Raw genomic sequence first — 19,225 nt, 5'->3', positions numbered from 1 at the left:
ATAGTTTTAATATACAACTTAAGTCTCTGATCCTTTCCCTGCCCAGTGCCTGGACCTGGTTTCCTGCTAGTAATGCAACCCTCTGTGAGAATCCCATCAACCTAGTTTGGGGTACAGATTAAAAGTAATATCCACCTGTTTGTATAATATGAATTAACAAAAATTCCACATCATATATTAGTTAAGTATATGACATATAGGTATTGGTTTTGTTGTTTTATTTTATCCAAAATGTTAAAAGAGTCATCTGATTCTAGGCTTGCATTGTGAAACCACCAGTCAGAAAACAAATTATACTCACAGTTCTCCTCCTCACAGAAATGCCTTCTGCTTTTATAGAATATTGCTAATAGAATACAGGATTTTTTTTTAACCTTCACTACAGAAAATTCAGAGCAAAATTTATTGTCTGAATACTGTATCTCAAGTGTCCGACAACATGCTCCCATTGTATGAGTTCTGTTTTGTTTTGTGCTTAATTGTCTAGTTTTAGGCAGTGTTTTAGTCCCTTATCAGCTGCAGTTGTTTCAGAAGTAAGTACACTACAGAGAGTTGGTCGGTTCAACCTGGAATCTCAGGTTGATGTGTTCTGGCACAAGTAGAAGTGCAGTCACCATGGGACTTGTGTATGGTAGTGGAAAGTCTTCCTGAGACCAGAAACTTGCTATGTAATCTTAGCAGGCTCTTTTCTCCTTGGACTTTGGTTTCTTTAGGAAGAGATTAGAAATGCTGAGGACTCTTCCAGCTATAACATTCATTTTTTTGCTCTTTGGTTCTTGATGTCCATGTTCTAAAGCAGTGCTACTCAAAGTCTGCCAGTCTGCCAGTTACGTTACTGGATCATGATGAAAGAAGGAGCTTGCACCAGAATCTAATCGTAGTGTTTCTATCAGCTGATTTTTTTTGCCCCTGTAGCAAAACATTCTGATGAAAAATGTCAAAATGGCATTTTGAGTAGCACTATTCAAAGAAGAGAAATGTATCAGCTCAGTAAACTATTTCAGTGACTCACTATTCTAAATTGAGTTTAGATATTGCTTTCTCAGTATCAGCAAGTATATGTCATCAAATGATAAATGTGTCTGCTTTTATTTCCAAAGGCCTCCTCAGTCCTCAGAGAAAGGAAGCACTGCAGAGATTAAGAGCAGAAATAGAAGTTTTAACAGATTCCTGGTTAGGAACTGCATTAAAGTCCTTACTTCTCATCCAGTCCAGGTATGGAAATGATTCTTTTAGGTCTTATCTTCTCAGAGATACACTCTTTCCTACCCCGGTTCAGGATAGGTCATTCCCTAAAACAGGGTTTGGGATAGGGGTGAAAAGAATTTAAATGATACAGGGAAGTATTTAGGTTAGGTGGGAGGCAAGTTCTATTTATATTAGCAGCACATCTTAGAGTTCTAAGAGAATATTTATTTATGAAACCTTTTTTCTTTTTCCTTACTTTTTGCTCACAAAATTAAAACCTAGTAAACAATAATCTCCAGCCCAGAAGTTGGGCTCGGTGACATCAAAGAATCCATGTAGTACCATATCACAAATATTCTTAAATACATGAAGCTCCAAGAATGTACCCAAACCCACTGAAGAAGGCAAGATTCAAAAGAAAATGGGTGCAGTAAGAAGATTAAGGAGATTTCATCCTGAAGCTTAGACTAGGAATAAGTGCAGCCATATCTGTACCAATACCCTATTGCTCTCTCCCTCAAAGCTGGAATTCCAGATCCATAATCTAGTAGAATAAACAGTAAAACTGACACCAAGGGGTGGATATCTGGTGAAAGTAAAGGGCATGTGAAATTAATGTGTATTCTATAATCTTTGTTGCTATTGTATGAATAGCACAGAGGACTTAAATCATATCTCATTTATGGCCTGAATTGCATTCAGACAAAATAGTACAGTAACTGAGAGCTCTTTGTTGTTTGTTTATTTGTTTTCTAAAGTATGATATTAATGACATGGATTGCGGGTATTTGCTAAGGTGTTGCAGTGAGCTAGAATGGTCAGAAGGGGGAAAAGGCAAGAATAAGTTGCTGCTCTGTGTCCACTGAGAGACAAAAAGAGTAGGATCTCTGTATTTTAATATAGAAAATAAATAAATCTGAAGTAATAAGAGTAATAACTGAACATTGGCACTGAACAATATCATACCAGACCCTTTGAGTTTAATCTTTAATAGTTAGATCCTAAAGAGTTAGCCCATTTGAATTCTTACTCTAAGGTTGGTTTAGTTTCACTTTTTTTTTTTTTTTTTTTTTTTAATTCTTATTCTCTTCTAGAAAGAATTGTGTGAATGTTCTGATCACTACCACCCAGCTCGTTCCAGCCCTGGCCAAGGTTCTCCTATATGGACTAGGAGAAATATTTCCTATTGAAAACATCTATAGTGCTACCAAAATTGGTATGGTTTCTATTCTGTTTCTTATCACTGGCCTTACAGTAAGACTTCCTACTCATGATGCACCTGTTATTTGCCAGCCCCTCTGTTAACACTTTATGTATCTGAGTAAGATCTATAATCCTAACAATAGCCCTCTGATATTTCTGATGAGGCAGTTGAGGCTTAGCAGTTATACAGCTTACTCAAGGCCTTATAGCTAGTAAGTTACATAATCATGCTCTTTTCTTTCATAATATTTGGAAGAACATTATTCTAGGTTAGAAATCTATTTTTGCCTCATTTCAGGTTTCTCTTTTTCTTTTTTTACAGAGAGTATGGAGGATGATAGAAAAGCAGTAGATTAAAAATCAAGGACAACTACATACTTAAAAATGGTTAAAATATTTTAGACCAATTAGAATGGCTACTATCAAAAACAAAATAGCAATTGTTAGTGAAGATGTGGAGAAATTGGAACCTTTGTGCACTGTGGAACTGCTATGGAAAACAGTATGATGGTTCCTCAAAAAAATAAAGTAGACCTACCATATGATATAGTAATCCAACTTTTGGGTAAATATCAAAAAGAATTGAGTCTCAGATTCTTGAGATACATGCAAATATCCAAAAGCACGGTTTCAGAGAGATATTTGCACACCCATGCTCATAGCATTATTCACAGTAGCCAAGAGGTAGAAGCAACCCAGATTCCCATCAGTGGATGACTGGATAAACAAAACGTGATATATATATATATATACACACAATAAAATATTAGCCTTAAAAGGGAAGGAAATCCTGTCACATGCTACAACATGAACAAATGATGAAGACATTATACCAAGTGAAATAAGATGGTCAGAAAAAGACAAATACTGTCTAATTCCACTTACATGAGATACTTAGAGTAATCAAATTCATAGAAACAGAAAGTAGAATGGTGGTTTCCAGGAACCAGGGGAGGGAGGAAATAGGGAGTTGTTCAACAGGGATAGAATTTCAGTTTTGCAAGATCATAAAGTTCTGGAGAGCTGTTGCACAACAGTGTGATACTTAACCACTACTGAATTGTGCATTTAAAACATGATTAACATGGTAAATTTTGTTATGTGTTTTTTTTTACCACAATTAAAAGTGTCTTAGGGGCTGGCCTGTGGCTCACTCGGGAGAGTGTGGTGCTGACAACACCAAGTCAAGGGTTAAGATCCTCTTACCAGTCATTTTTAGAAAAAAAAAAAAAAAAAGTGTCTTAAAGGTTAAATTAGTAAATTTTATGTTATTCATATTTTACCACAATTTTTAAAAAAGAAAAAAGAAAAGAAAAACCAAGGACTAGGATTCAAAGTGCTTGCTCCGGCATTTACTAACCCTTACTGTAGGCAAATTATCTTATCTCTTGAGCCTCAGTTTTCTTGTGTAAAATGAGAATCTACCAGGGAACTTGGGAAAATCAAATGAGACTGTGTGTACAAAGGTACTTTTTAACCCCTGAAAATGTATTTAAGGGCTGGTTTGTGGCTCACTTGGAAGAGTGTCATGCTAACAATACCAAGTCAAGGGTTGAGATCCTCTTACCGGTCATCTTTTTTTTTTTTTTTTTAAATGTATTTAATACTGAGTATATGAAATAGTAGGTGCTCAATAAATATTTGCTAAATGAATGAATTAATAATTGGCATTAGGTTTACACAAAACCAGCTTGTTTAAAGATAAGTGTGGTTATTTATTTTTTAATCTACTACATGCCTGTCAATTAACTTTCTTTGTAAAAAACAGATTTAATTTTTTTTTTTTTTATATCCCAGGATCTATGGAGGTTATAAATAAGCCCACCAAGTTCTAGTGATACTTTCTTTCTTTCTTTTTTCGTTTATTCAACAAATATTTGATGATTCACTTTTATGTGCTAGGCATTATTCTAGGTACTAGGGATACAGCAGTGAACAAAACATACAAAAATCCCTGTCCCTAGTGGGAGGAGACAATCAATAAACAAATAAGTAAGTGAAACAAAGTATGTTTAATGGTAATGAGTGCTGTGGATAAAAATCAGGTAGAGAAGGTAGGATTACGTTTTAATAGCAGTTAGGTAAGACCTCAATGAACAGGTATCTTTTGAGCAAAGACCTAAAGGAGGTGAGGGAGTGAGCCATTATATATCTGTGGAAGAAACTGGCAAGAAGAAGAAACAGAAAGTGGAAAAGGTTGGTGGTATGGTCAAGGAAGAGCAAGGGAGAAAGAATAGTAGGAAATAAGGTCAGAGAGAGAGATCAAAGGAGAAGGTAGGGAGATGTTTTAGGGCCTTATAGAATGAAATGTTATAAAGTTGTGAGAAGAGTAACATGATCTGACTTACACTTTAAAAGCGTCAGTCTTACTGCTGTGTAGGTCTTGAGAAGGATAGCTGGGAGACAAGTTAGGAGATTATTGTAATAATCCAGCCTGAGATCATGGGTGGCCTGGACCGGGTGGTAGTGGTGGAGGTTGAGAAGTAACCAGCTGCAGTACAGGATTATAGTAGGAAGGCAGAGCTGACAGAATTTGCTGATAGTTTGGATACAGGGTTTGAAAGAAAATGAAGTTAAAGGTGATTACAAGGATTTGAGCCTAAGCAACTGAAAGTATGAAGATGCCATTCACTAAGATGAAGACTGTGGAAGAAAGATTAGGTGTTTAGTTTGGCATGTTGAATTTGAAATAATTATTAGACATCCAAGTGAAGACATCAAGTAGGCAGTCGCATTCTGGAAATCAAGGGAGGAATACTGACTAATTATACAAAATTGAGAGTTTTCATGTACGTATGTTTATTTAAGACTAGATGAGATCATAGAAGTGAGTGCAGATAGAGAATAGAAGTCTAAGAACCAAGTCCTGGGGCCCTTTAATATTTAAATGTTTGGATCATGAGGAAGAATCAGCAAAAGCATCAGAAGGATTAGCCTCTGAGGGAGGGGGAAAAGGAGAATGGTGTCTTGAAGACAAAGGAGGGAAGGGTGATCAGCTCTTATCAGATGTTGTTGATGGGTCAGATGAGACCTGAGAATTGAAGGTTGTTTTTAGCAACATGAAGGTCATTAAGGACTTTGACATGCAGTTTGAGTGGAGTGATGGTGATGAAACACTAATTAGAATGGGTTTAAGAGAGAATGGGAAGAAAGGAGTTGGAGAAGGCAACTACATGACAACTCTTTAGAGAGGTTTGTTTAAATAACAAGAAATGAGGTATTAGCTGAAGGAGTATGTGAGCTCAAGAGGATTTTTGAACATAAGAGAAATTATATTAAACGTGTATGCAGATGTTAATGATCCACTAGATGAGGAAAGGTGATAATGGCGCCTGCTGTGTGCCAGGCACTGCCAAGGCACTAGGAATACAACAGTGACAGAATCTTCTGTCCTTATGATAATCGGGTTATCCATGTGGGGGAAAAAATAATTGTTTTCCTTCTTTATCCAACATGCAAAAATAAATTCCAGGTGTGGCTCAGTTGGTTAGAGTGCAGTGTTGATAACACCAAAGTCAAGGGTTTAGATCCCCATACCAGCCAGCTGCCAAAAGAAAAAATAAAACATTCCAGGTATATTAAAAACTTAACATGAAAAGCAAATTTTTAATTTTTGGGAGAAAATATAGAAGAGTATCTGTATGACCTTAAGGTAGGGAAGGATCTCTTTTTTAAAAGAGCCAAAAGTTATTTTAAAGAATAAAAAGATAATTTTGATTGCATTAAGTTTTTAATTTTACCTACAATGAAAGATAACATAAATTGATAAGACAAGCCACAGACTAGGAGAAAATATTTGCAACACATTTAATTGACAATTAATTTACAGAATCTATAAAGAACTGTGAAAATAAGCAACAAACAATTTTGCCTATAGAAAAAATAGGCAAAAACCTTGAAACAGCCAGTTTGCAGAAAAAGAAAACCAAACTGTCAGTAAACATAGGAAAAATTCCTTAACTTCACCAATTAAGGAAATAAAAATTAAAATGTGATGTATTTCCCACTCATCAGATAGAAATTTTAATCTGACAGTGCCAAGCTTTGTTAAGGTAATGGAGACTCTTACTCTGCAGATGGGACTGAAAATGGCTATAACCTTTCTTGGAGAACAGTCTGTTTTTGTTTATGTCTAATAAAGTTGGAGATGTGCATGACCCTGTGATCAAGCAATTCCACTTTTAGATATATATACTTTAGAGCAGGTGTCTGTTTCTGGAAAATAAGGAATTGGAGGGAGACAGCTTTTTGTCTGTTAACTTATTTCTAACAAGAAAACAGGGCCTTATGTTTTCACTTCTCTATCCTACCCTAAAACTTTTCCCCTCAGAAATCGTTCATTCATTATGACACAATAGCCAGAGCCTGGATTTGGAGTCCAGGCCCAAAGTCCAAATTCTTACTACTAGCTTGTCTGTGGTCTGCTGCAAGCCGATAAACCTGTGAGTTCCATTGTCATCTGTAAAATAGGGAATGGTATCCATCTGGCTGGATTATTTTGAGAATTAAATGAAGGAATAAATTGAAAAGTGCTTTGTAAGCTGTAAAGTACAAGAGATGGGGAAGAGGAAGGCAGTGGTCACAGCTCTCACACCGCCGGGGCCCCTTAGCCTTCCGTTTACACAAATCCCCTCACACTAAGATCTTTGGGACTTCACTGCCAATGTGAAGATTATAGTAAGTTGTTGTTGTCGTCACCATCATTGTTTTAATGGTACAATTTCACATTCTTTGGGCAGTGGACCTACTGGGTCTCTAGCACCCTTTTCTTTAATATTGAAAAAAAGATAGAGAAGAATATCCTAATAGGAAATTTCTTTTTCTCATCAGGTAAGGAGAGCTGCTTTGAGAGAATTGTGTCAAGGTTTGGAAAGAAAGTCACATATGTAGTGATTGGAGATGGACGAGATGAAGAAATTGCAGCCAAACAGGTAACCATGGTGAAGAAAATAGTCTATGTAGTTGTGCATTGAGCAATTAGAAAAATGGTAAAATTATGAAATCTTAGCATTCTATTGTGCACTTACAGTGTTTTCCCTTCCTTCTCTTCCTCTCCCATTTTTCTTTAAAGAAAAAGAGGGTCATTTTTTTCCCCAAATGGAGTTTTCCCCTATAAGTTGTTAAGCCCTCCCTTCCCCTCTTCCCTGCCACTCAAAAATCTTAAAATCTTTGAACCCTGCTACAGGGACCCCCATTATTAAACCCGAGCTGGACCCCCCATCTTCCATCTTCATCTTAGAAGGCAGTGCCTTCTCAAGAGCATCAGACCTGACTGCAAAAAGGCGACATTCTTACTTTGTTCAGGCTTCAGACTCTCAAAAAACAACAGTACAGTCAATTGGAGTTGTTTCTGTAGGGAAAGTTCTTCCTGCTTTTGAACCCTGAAAAGATTGTTTTGATGTTAACCTCATCATTATACAGGTCCCAACTTCAGGTCATCCCTTAATATAAGAAATAGTAGATGAGTCTTGGCTATGGAATCTAAAATCAAACAGGTTCATATCCCATCTGTTTATTAGCTGTGTGATTTTGGACAGTTTACTTATCCTCTTTGAGTTTCCTTATCTGCTAAATGGATCTAAAGAATAAAGTTCTTTCCCTTCCTGCCCCAGTTTATTTTCTTCCAGCAACAGTATTTCTTACACTTGGGGGCAATGGGTTGCCAACTAAGACTAACTGCCCTGATTTTCTTCACCCAGTTAACATAGAAACCTTAGCAACTATTAATGGACTATGAGGTTGGTAATGAGTTAGCATTATTACCTCATTATGTTTTCATTTGCCACTTTATGTAGCAATTCAAAGACCTTTGTTTTTTCACGTTCGTTATCATTCAAGCTTTGATTCTAAAGTGCTTCTTGTTGCCCTCTTTGGGGAAGACATTATTGGGTGTAGGCATCAGTGCTTCTCAATGTCAAGAAGAGAGTGGGGGAGAGAAAGAACAACTCAAGTCATTAACAGAGTTGGTGTCTCTCAGCTGATGTCTATAATCATCTACCATAGAATATGCTCATTGGAAAATGCTTTATCCAGTTCAACCTCCACCCTATGAGGGATCTTTCTGAGCCTCTCTGACAGAAGACTCTAGTCCTTGCTTGAATAGACACTGATTCCCAGGTAGCCTGTTCCACTGCGGGGTCATCCAGATCGTTAGGGTGTTCCTCCTTGCACTGAATAAAAATTTCTCTAACTTTTACATACTAGTCCTAGTGTAGTGCTCCTGAGCATAATATAACAAGTCCACTTCCTCTTCTGTATATTAATAGCCCTGTAAATAGTATGTGTGAGCAGCTGGCTTGGGAAAAAACTAGGCCACATGGCAAAAGAACTGTATCCTAGGACCTCAGTATTCTGAGTAACTTGGAACAAGTTTGAACAAGATTATCAGTAGAGCTAATCTTCAGCTTCATAGAACATGGTTTCCAACACTTGGGTTTATCAAAGCGCTCCTTTAAAATGTGGCTTCCAGAACACCATACAGTATTCTGGAAATGATTCTGACCACATAATATAATGGCTTTATTATTATTTTGCAGATCTATATATTCTGCATCTTAGACATGGTCAAGATCTGGGTCTTGTGAGCTGGCTGGTTAGCTCAGTTGGTTAGAGTGTGGTGGTGTAACACCAGAGTCAAGGGTTCGGATCCCCATACCAGCCAGCCATGAAAAATAAAAATCTGTCAAAAAACCAAGATCTGGGTCTTGTATCTCTGAAATTTAAGGAAGTTGACCATCTGTAAGACAATGTAATCTTTTAGTAATACTGATCTTTTTACCTGGGCCATTTTATTTGCCCCTGAAGACCCTGTATAATAGCTAGAACAGGTATATCTCCCATAAAAGCACAGTTACCACTGAAACCTAATAAAAATCCCTCACATTTGTAAAGTGCCCTATAATGCACAAAGTCCTTATACGTGCAACTTATTTGATCCTTATGACAGCCCTATGATGTGGGCAGGGGTGGATAGGGTCACCAAGTACCTTGGGGAAAGATCTGTGGAAGAAGGGGTATGGGTACATATAAGTTCCCAAAAGAAGTTAGATTAACCAGCTATACCCCTTCTCTTCCAGCACAACATGCCCTTCTGGAGGATCACAAACCATGGAGACCTAGTATCCCTCCACCAAGCTTTGGAGCTTGATTTTCTCTAAGAACTGGAATGAGGAGCTTCCCCGTTTGCTCCTTTTCCCTCCAGAAGGGAGCTAGAGACCGGAACCAGCTGGGGACTCTCTGTCTCTGTGGGTCTCTCTCTCTTTCGTTTTCTCCATGGAATACTGGCAAGAACACAATCAGAACCAACAGCTGCGGTTTTTGCTAAGAGTGAGCCATAGCCTCATGTTCATCCTCGTACAGAAGAAGGAGACAGTTGGATAGAGAGAACAGTAGACTTACTGCAGCTACAGTACTTTTAATTCTTCTGTGTTTTGTTTCAAAAAATGAAGAAAAAGAAAAGGAAATTCCTCGAGCAGAGTTACACGCTTAGTCCATGACCAGATCGAGAACTGCTATTAACTTGAGGTGATAGGAAAAATGCGCAGACTTTATAATAACATTTCTTGCAGTCTTTAGAATCTCGTTAGCTGTAGAACTCATTTCCAGTGAATATGTATATTATTTTTATAGGTAAGGGTCTGGTCTTTGAAGCAGGTTTTCCCCCCTTTCTTTTTCTAGCAAGAAAAGGGCGTATAAAGTTTCCTTGAAAATAATAATTGAAATATCTAAAATACCTCTTTGAGACAGTAGCACCTCTTTAGCTGCTCCAGTGGTCTGCTCTCTAGGATGGTTCCTTTCCCGTTCTTCCATCTCCTAGTTTGCTGAGCTGTGGGGCACTGGACACTGATTAACTTTTGTCTTTGGCATTTTCCATCATAGACGCCTTAGTCCCCTTTCCAGTCACGCTTCCTCTTTAACCAAATGGCACAACCCTAGAAACTCTTTCTCTTATACTATAAATTCTAACCCTTCAGTTTGACTCATATTCAAGGACTGTGTCCCAGGAGGCTTAGCCTCCAAACTGGAGAGAAGGGACGAAGGCTTCTTAGGAATTTCATCTTCTTTGGCTCTTGAGACAGGAAGAATCTACCTATTCTTCCTGCAAAGATGCACCCTTTCCCCATTAGATGCTCACCCCTGCAGTCTCTCCCTTCTTAGTCATCAAGTACTAGACTCTTGCCTTTTTCCTGCCCTCTGCACCTCCCATCCACCTCCATGCAGCTCTGGCCAGTCCCTGGATATTGGACCTAAGAAGTCAAATCAAGTCTAAGAACAGGCTTATAACTACATTTTGGCCAAAACTACCAATGTATTGGACTTCCTTTGTGGAAGCTCTTAAGCCATATGAAAGGGTATCCTGGGCATATAGTTACTTAGATCTCTGCCTGAAACTGAAAAGAAGATTGCTGTAATCAAAACCCAGTTTCCCTTGGAACACCCCTCTTCTCATATCCCATTCTAAAATGGGAAACCAGAAGGCCAGAAAGACTTTGCTGATTTAAATGAGGATGCTGGATCCTCCAGTTCGTTCCTGAAAATTTAATCTTGGGCCAAATGCAGGAACATCTCTCAGCTTGACCTCTGGGAAGATTGGTGGGTCCCCATGCACTGGCCCCAACCTTTCAGCCCAGCTGTGTTTGTTGACTGCCTTATCCCTCCAAGACCAACTTGGGCATCTGCTGAGGCAGGATAAACTTCCCTAGAGCTGAGGAAGTTTATCCTCTCCCAGGCTGCACAGAGAAAGATGATTATATAAGCACCTCAGTCTTGGTCCTCAGTAGGACCTACTCCAGCTATAATTTCTTGTCCCCAGAGATTCTGCATACCCATTTCCAGAGCTGTTGCAGCACAAAGAGGCAAGAATCCTTCCAATGCCAGATAGCAACAGAGAAAGGCTGATATACACATTCCTTCAGAACTGATTGCAAAAGTGCTGCATGACTCACAATTAGGGAATACGCTTTTGGAGAGGGGCTGAAGTCAGTGCTCCATTACTTAACTGCCTCTTTTGTCTTGTTTCCTTGTGGGATGGGAGGAGTGAAATGTAGTCGGCAGACCTTCTCTTGGTCTGTATTCAGCATAGTAGCCCAGATGCTGCTCTGCCTTGCTTGATGGTTGATCTTAGAAAGCTCTAGGATGGTTGTACTTTGAGGCCTCAAACCCTATTGGTTTCTTGCTCTGGACAAAGGCCACCCTGTTGGTGCTGTGCTCAGGCTTGTATGGCTATATCATGCACACAGCACAAACACTTCTCTCTCCCCACCCTTTGGGAGCTCTTTATCCTTAAAATATGACTTGGATTCCTTTCAATTGCCTTTTTCCTCTTGCCCTGACTGCCTATCTTAGCTCTTTCCAAAAGGAACTTGAACTTGGCCAAGAGAGTTGAGGAGGCTCTCTGAGCAGAGCATCTTCTGCTCTTTTCTGGTCACTGCCACCCTTATTTAGAGGGCAGACAGAAAACAGGAGCTTCTTGGCCCATCTTTCTGAAATGAATTGACCAGGGAACAAAGAATTCTTATCCCTGGCACAAACATCTGGAAAGAAAAATAAGTGGGCAGCATTAAGAGCTGCTGGAAGCTGAGGGTCAAAGGATACTGTGGGTTCATTCATCAAGTTGTAAGCCCTATTTAATAGAAAAAGTCCCCCTGAAATAAGCCAAATGATGAGTCCTTCCCCAGGTGGGCACTGTGGATTTCATAAGATGGGTCTGTACATTTCGTGGTGAAGACTATCTCTAGTAGTGGATCTGGAGTTGTCAGGTGTGTCCTGAGTTTTGGAGGTGGCTTGACTTTCGAATGTAAAACTGACTGTGCCTTAGCATCACCCTGTCCAGTGTGCCTTGGGCAGCTGTGGTGTCCAGGAGAATAGATGCCTCCTCCAGATTTAGATGCCTATTTAGGCTTTTATTTGATTTGGGGTGTTCTTGTTTTCTGCTCTACAAGTTTGGGGGGGGGAGGGCATATTTAGTGTCCAAAGAGACTTGTGCCACAGCTTGTTCACAGTTTATACAAACTCAGCTTTAAAGCTCCATGTAGAATCTGATTGGCACACTCCAGCTGCAGCATATGGAGCTTCTAGATGTTCACTACCTTGAATGGGTGTCAGTGCCACTGAACCACAGGAGAGAGGAGAACAGGGGCAGAGCCATGTCTCCCTCTACCTGGGAGAGTTATACTCTGGGCCAAGGAGTGGTGAGCTTGGGGGCTTCCTCTCACTCACTCCTCACCCCTCCACAAGGGGGCAGTTAGGCCCCCTCTTAAGCATGCTTCTATTTCCTACCACTCAGTTGGTTTCCTTTTTCATCCAAAAGTTAGAACTCCGCAGATATTCACACTATAGAAGCCAAATATGAATTTTTTGAGATTCTAAAATATCTTAAACTACAGAAGAGCATCTAGTTCTGTCCCAGCCTCGATCAGCAAGCCATCTGTCCCTTCCTCTCCTCTGAGTTGGACAGCTCTAGCAAGCAAATCTCCTTGGCTAGCTCCTAATGCACTGACGGGAGCCATCCCATTAAGGACGACTTCTACTTCAAAGCACGACTCTCCCTCTGGACTTCAGATGCCTCTTTTAGTAGGAAAAGTCATTGCTTGGATTGGATATATTTATATGACTGCGGGCATTCGTGGCTGTAGAATCCTTGACCATAATGTTATATGTAATGGGAACTATCTTATAAACTTGAAAAAAAATAAAGGTTTTATTTTCTATATGGTTTGCTCCTGTGTCTTTTCTGAATAGTACCAGCCCAGTTGCCCAGCTATGTAGGGTCCTAATTAGGACCTCATAAGATTCTGAAGAGTTCATTAGAATGATTCTATGTTTTCAATAACTTGAGTCATTCATTTCATCAAAAGAGTAAAAACAAAAATCTAACCATTTGGTATAAATAAATATACATTGGAAAATAAAAGAAATATTTTTAGATAATTTGCAAGGGAGCATTTATTTCTTAATTGTTTCTAAAATATATTTAAAGTTTAGAACTGGAATGATAAAAAATTTCATTTGCTGTCAAATGTTTTGAAATTTAATTATTGAAGAGAGAAATGAATACCTTGCTGTGCTGGGCTTAAACCACAAACTGCAATAAAACTGACAAGCTGATATCAAATCTTGCTTGATTTGGCCTGATTTCATGTCACATCAACTACTTTTTCTCACTTCATTTCTGCAGATTTGGGCCTAACTGTTCCCCACTGGTCTAGAAACAATCAAGAAACCTTTTTGTCTTTTATTCCAATGAGGGAAATTAGGATTCAGTTCTAGCTTCCAAGTACCATACGTGTCAGGCAGTTTCCGTAGTGTAGTGGTTATCACGTTCGCCTCTCACAAGTACCATACGTGTCAGACTATAAAATCTGTTTTTTCCCAAATTCCCCCAGAAAAGAAGTTTGCCTTGTATTCTTGTTATTAAACCTTTTCATCATTAGGAGCAGATTTTGGATGCTGTAGTTGAAGCAAACCTATTAGTTGCTGTATCCTTAATTATAAGTACAAATGTTAAGGTATTTTATTGATTTCCAAGACCAAGGAGTAGATAAACATGTATCTACCCCAACATATATATACATTAATATAACGTGCACATTTCTCTTAAAAATCTTTTGGCAGCTGGTAAAAAATTAGCAATTCAGGACTTTTTCTGTTTTTCAAAAACAAGTTTCTTGGTGTTTAAAAAAATTCTTGATGGGAATCTTCAAAGGAAATTTCTAATTGCAAGTAATGTCATTGTAATCTTTTTAAAATTCTTTATTCTGTAAACTTTAAAAGTACACACAAATGAATCCACTGCTAATTCCACAGCTTTTTAGGTTATACACTATACACACTGTTTGAATTTAATTGCATACATATAACCATCATTTGACAATTTTATTCCTAGAGTATAGATGAAAGCTTAGCCAAAAATAGAAACATCTTTTTGGGTTTTCTCAGGAGAAAAATGGACAGTTGCCTAAAACACTGGGACTTCTATTTGGGCATATGGCATCTCCCCTGAGCCTAGTCTTCTTTACACATGACAGGAAGAAGTGTGGTGGAAAACTTGGAAATATTTGTTTTGGTGAAACCCTTAAGACCTATGTCAAGGCTAGGTTGGTGTTTTAGTCTGTTTCTGTTGCTTATAATAAAATACCTAAAACTGGGTGTTTTATAAAGAAAAAAAATATTGCTTATGGTTTCAGAGGCTAGGAAGTCCAAAGTCCAGGGAACACATCTGGGGAAGGCTTTCTTTGGTGGCAACTTCAGTGATGGCACAGTATCACCTTGAGAAAATGGCGTAGCAGACAGATTAACCTCCTTATTCACTCTTTTTAAAGCCCTCCTAACCATGCCCATGACCACTATTATTAATCCACTCACTACTGCATGGTCCTACAATCTAATCACCTCTTCAAGGCCCCACCTTTCAATTACCATAATAGGGTTTCCCACCCTCACCAGTTCCAGTGGAGATTAAGTTTTGGGGAGACATTCAACCCAAGGCAGTTGGGCACTAAACTCAGGGATTTATAAGAGCCGAGCCTACCCTCTCTAGGTCTCAACCCTTGATATACCCTATGAATTGAGAAAAAATGATGATTTCAGTTTTGTGTCTGTTTAAATGTATTAAAAGAATGGTCCTTTATTCTGAGATTATTATATTCTTTATGAGATGATGAAGATAATAGATGGTGGTAGTTTTTAATGCCCTTTTTTGTAAAAATTAAGTGGGTAACCATGTTGGCCAATATACCAGTCCAGGAAATTCAAAAGTCTGGAAATCACTAGACTGGATGATCTGCAAGATCCTTTCTGTCTGTAATACTCCACGTGTGTAAAAATCACCAGCATCATCTTCCCAGAGCCTCTCCCTGCCCTCAGCCTTATCTCTGGGTCATCCGTAGCTCCAGGCCAATAGAGATGCTACAAGCTGTCCTTCATCCAGTGGAACTACCAGGTTTGCCACATTCCTCCCCTCATCTGTCCAGCTCTCTCCCTCACCTTTTTTTAGGGCTTATCAGTTTCTCAGGGAGGACTTCCCTGGCCATTCTATATAGAGTTGTAACTCCCACCCCCAACACAAACACACACACCCTCCCTATCTCCTTCCCTGCTTTATTTTTCTTTGAGCACTTAACACTGATATACTAAATGCTTTACATAACCTGGTTTTTTTCCTCCGTGAGAATGAATGAGTAACAAAACTGGGACTATCCTGGATCTCATCACAGTGGTGACTAGAACCTTTTCTTCTCTGTCTCCAGCACCCTGTTCCTGCTGTTTCTCCAAACAACTGTTGTGAGACCCCCTCCCACAAGAAATGCGCTTACACGCCACTCATGCAGAAAAGGGCAGTTTATTCACTCCAGCTGGCAAGCGACCATCTCCCGAGAGCAACCAAGGAAGAGTGGACTTGGGCCTTGGTCTTGTGGGGTTTTTAAAGGCAAAAACTACATCCTGTTGGCACATGGGTTTGTCCGGGTGGGTGCACAAAACAAGCTAGGGAGCTAGGTCACAGAGGCCGAGAATGAGCCATTAGAGCAAACATGCATACAACTTTTCATTGTGTATGTTCCCATGTAATAGGTCACTGTGTATGGTTCCTGTTCCCATGTAATAGTTTATGGTGTATGGCTCCTGTTTCTATGCAACGGCTTTTGTTTCTACCAGAAGGTCAGCGGTTTCTTATGCAGAAGCAGGGGGTAGTCTGCAGGTCAGACGGGGTAAGATGGAGTTTTTAGGTTAAGCAAGCAATTGTACAGAAGCAGATAGCATACATTATGAGGGTGTAGGGAGCTCTATTTCATTTTTAACTCTTCTTTAGGAAGGAATCAAACCATTGATTCATCGGTACTTAATTTGTTGTATTTAGTATGTAAAACAAAGAGTTTGACTGATTGTTTGTTAACCAAGGTGACCAGGAAAAAGATTTTTAAGCCAATTTTTATTATTACTATATTACTTTTTTTTTAAATGTGTTTTTTGACTAATGCAAGGCTTTCTCTAATAATACCCAAATGGTTGGTATAGAAACAGCAAGGTTTCCCTAGAGCCATATATAATCCACCATGTTAGTCTGATTGTGTGTATTATATATGGGTGCAGCTACTGCTGCACATTCAGATAGGTCCAGCCTCTGTGTAGGACACAATGACCACAGCAAAGAGGAAAAAATTAACTTTTTACAACATTGTCAGATTGACCACTTGGTGTAAATTTTTTTATCAAAGCATTTTACATTTTTAAATTGTTATTTAATTGGAAAAACTTTTAATAAACTAGAAATAGAAAGCACCTTTCTTAATCTAATAAAGTGCATTTACAAAAAGCCCACAGCTAATGTCATATTTAATGGTGAAAAACTAGGTGCTTTTCCCATAAACTGAGGAAAAAGGCAAGCATGCCCATTCTTGCCATTTTTATGCAGCATTGTATGGGGCCAGCATTGTATGCTAGCCAGTCTCCTCATGACAAAGAAGGAGGTCCGGATTGGAAAGGAACAAGAAAAACTGTCTTTATCCATAGATGGTATGGCCCCGTGTGTAGAAAATACTGAGGAATCCATAAAAAAGCTACTAGAACTAAACATGTTTGACAAGTTTGAGGACCTGAGATTAAAATGAAAAAAGCAATTGTACTTCTATACACTAGCAATGAACAGTCTGAAAATGAATTTAACAATTTCATTTACAATAGCATTGAAGAGAATAAAATGTTTAGGAACAATTTAACAAAAGCATGCAAGACTATGTTGAAAACTACAAAATACTGCTAATAGAAATTAAGGACAATCTAAATAAATGCATAGACATTTCATGTTCATGGACTAGAAGACAATATTGTTAAGATGTTAATTTTTCCCAAATTGATCAATAGATTCAATGTAACCCCTCTTAAATTCCAGGAGGCCTTTTTGCAGAATTGACCAATTGCTCTTGTTGGTGGGTAGGCCTCTCTGACCAAGGGGTGAATCTGGCGTAGTACCTGTTGGAGGGCCTGAAGAGACTGAAGAAGGTTATGGTTAGACATTTCAGCAAGTTTATCATCTCTGAGGTGGGGCAACAGAGAGGGTGTGATTCCTTGTATGTAGGGGGTGCATTTAGCCCTATGAGGGCAAAGGGAAAGAGGCTCACCCAGTTCTCGCCAGTCTCTAGTTTTAATTTGGTAAGTGTTTCTTTTAAAGTCCGATTCATTCGTTCTACCTGTCCTGAACTTTGTGGCCTATAAATATAATATAAATTCCAATTTATTTTTAATGTTTTAGCTAATAATTGGGAAATTTGGACTGTGAAAGCTGGCCATTGTCAGACCCCAAGATTACAGGTAGGCCAAATCTGGGGACAATTTCTTGTAACAATTTTTTTAGTGTTATTTGTGCGGTTTCAGTTTTGGTAGGAAGGGCTTCTACCCATCTGGAAAAAGTGTCTATGAACACCAAAAGGTAGCAGTACTCATATTGACCAGGTTTTACCTCAGTGAAGTCAATTTCCCAGTGTTTGCCAGGGTTAGTTCCTTGCATTCTGGTTCCAATGGGCAGCCTTGATTTTAGCCCTGGATTTACTTGTGAACAAATTTCATATCTGGTAACAATGACTTTTGTTATTTTGCTAAGATCTTGGATGTAATAATATTTTTAAAAGTTCAGTTAATTTTGTGGATCCAAGGTGTGTTCCTTGATGTATCTGTTTAATCAGCAATCTGCCTAGAGCCTTTGGCAAATAAATCCTGTGATCTGGCAGAATTTTCAAATTCATGACATTGTTGGAGGCTTTTAAGATCTTAGAATTTTGTACTATTTTTTTAGTATAATGGGGAGTCAGCAGCAATTGAGGTGCTGGAACGACTATTAAAAAGTCAAATGGCCTCATTGGTTTTAATGTGGCCTCTTTGGCAGTCAAATCTGTAGCAGCATTGCCTTGGGTCTCAAACAAGGTGTCTTTTTGGTGCCCCGGACTATGTATGATGGCCACTCTTTATGGATACTATATGGCCTTAAGGAGGGCTAGTATTTTTGCTTTATTATTTATTTATTTATTTTCTGATGTTAATAGTCCTCTCTATTTGTATAAGTCCCCATGAACATGGGCAGTGGCAAAAACATAGCTGTTGTCAGTGTGTATGTTAACAGTTTTATCTTTTCCATGGTTTAATGCCTGTGTTAGGGCTATGAGTTCAGCCTTTTGAGCAGATGTCCTTTGGCTTAAGGCTTGAGCCCAAATGACCCAATCTAAAGTTACTATGGCTGTCCCAGCATACCTGATTCCATTGGAGATGAAACTGCTTCCATCAGTGAACAGCATTTCATTAGGCTCCTACCAGGGCATATCAGTCAGGTCTGGCCGGAGGCCTTGGAGAGTCTCGATTGTTTCGAGGCAGTCATGGACAGGCTCAGTTGGGTTGTCATCCAGGAGGAGGGTAGCCAGATTTAGAGCTGTGGTTTTTAGGGGCTGATCTAGAAGTAAAGTCTGATACTGGGTGAAGCAGGAGTTGGTGAGCCAATGTTCAGGTACACTTTGTAAGAGAGTCTGTACAGAGTGGGGGGCCACTAAGCATATGTCTTGTTGGTCTCTTTTACCAGTAAAGCAGTTGCTGTTATGGCTTGGAGACAGGTTGACCATCCTGTGGCTACACTGTTCAACCTCTTGGAGAGAGAGGTAAGTGATAGGCCTCTTCCATGGTCCCAGGGCTCGGGTGAGCAGCCCCTTGGCAATGCCTCACATCTTGGCAACAAACGGGCTGAAGGGCTTCATCAAATAAGGTGGGGAATTTTTAAATCCATGGGGGAGGTGAGTTCAAGTTAATTGTCCAGAGTATCCTCCCCCAGGGTCAGTCCATTCAAAGGCAAAGAGAG

General features: G+C 39.1%; 1 protein-coding gene across 5 annotated transcripts in view; it reads left to right on the top strand.

Moving 5' to 3' along the window:
• The window catches only part of EYA3 (EYA transcriptional coactivator and phosphatase 3), a 98,991-nt gene extending 83,148 nt beyond the window's left edge, over nt 1-15,843 (top strand). For 2 of the 5 annotated variants that reach the window (XM_063104436.1, XM_063104434.1), the window contains 4 exons: nt 1,101-1,215; nt 2,283-2,404; nt 7,222-7,322; nt 15,639-15,843. In XM_063104436.1, the coding sequence (XP_062960506.1) occupies nt 1,101-1,215; nt 2,283-2,404; nt 7,222-7,322; nt 15,639-15,815 (515 nt within the window). In that variant the 3' untranslated portion in view covers nt 15,816-15,843. Of the gene's footprint in view, nt 1-1,100; nt 1,216-2,282; nt 2,405-7,221; nt 7,323-9,467; nt 13,103-15,638 lie in introns of those variants that run through there. The other 3 variants (XM_063104437.1, XM_063104435.1, XM_063104438.1) reach the window with 2 other exon arrangements.
• The last annotated feature ends 3,382 nt before the right edge of the window (nt 15,844-19,225 follow it).

Source organism: Cynocephalus volans, chromosome 8, assembly GCF_027409185.1.
Source record: "Cynocephalus volans isolate mCynVol1 chromosome 8, mCynVol1.pri, whole genome shotgun sequence".
Lineage (NCBI taxonomy): Eukaryota > Metazoa > Chordata > Mammalia > Dermoptera > Cynocephalidae > Cynocephalus > Cynocephalus volans.
Note: the sequence above shows the minus strand (reverse complement) of the source record. Positions and strands in the feature narration are given on the sequence as shown.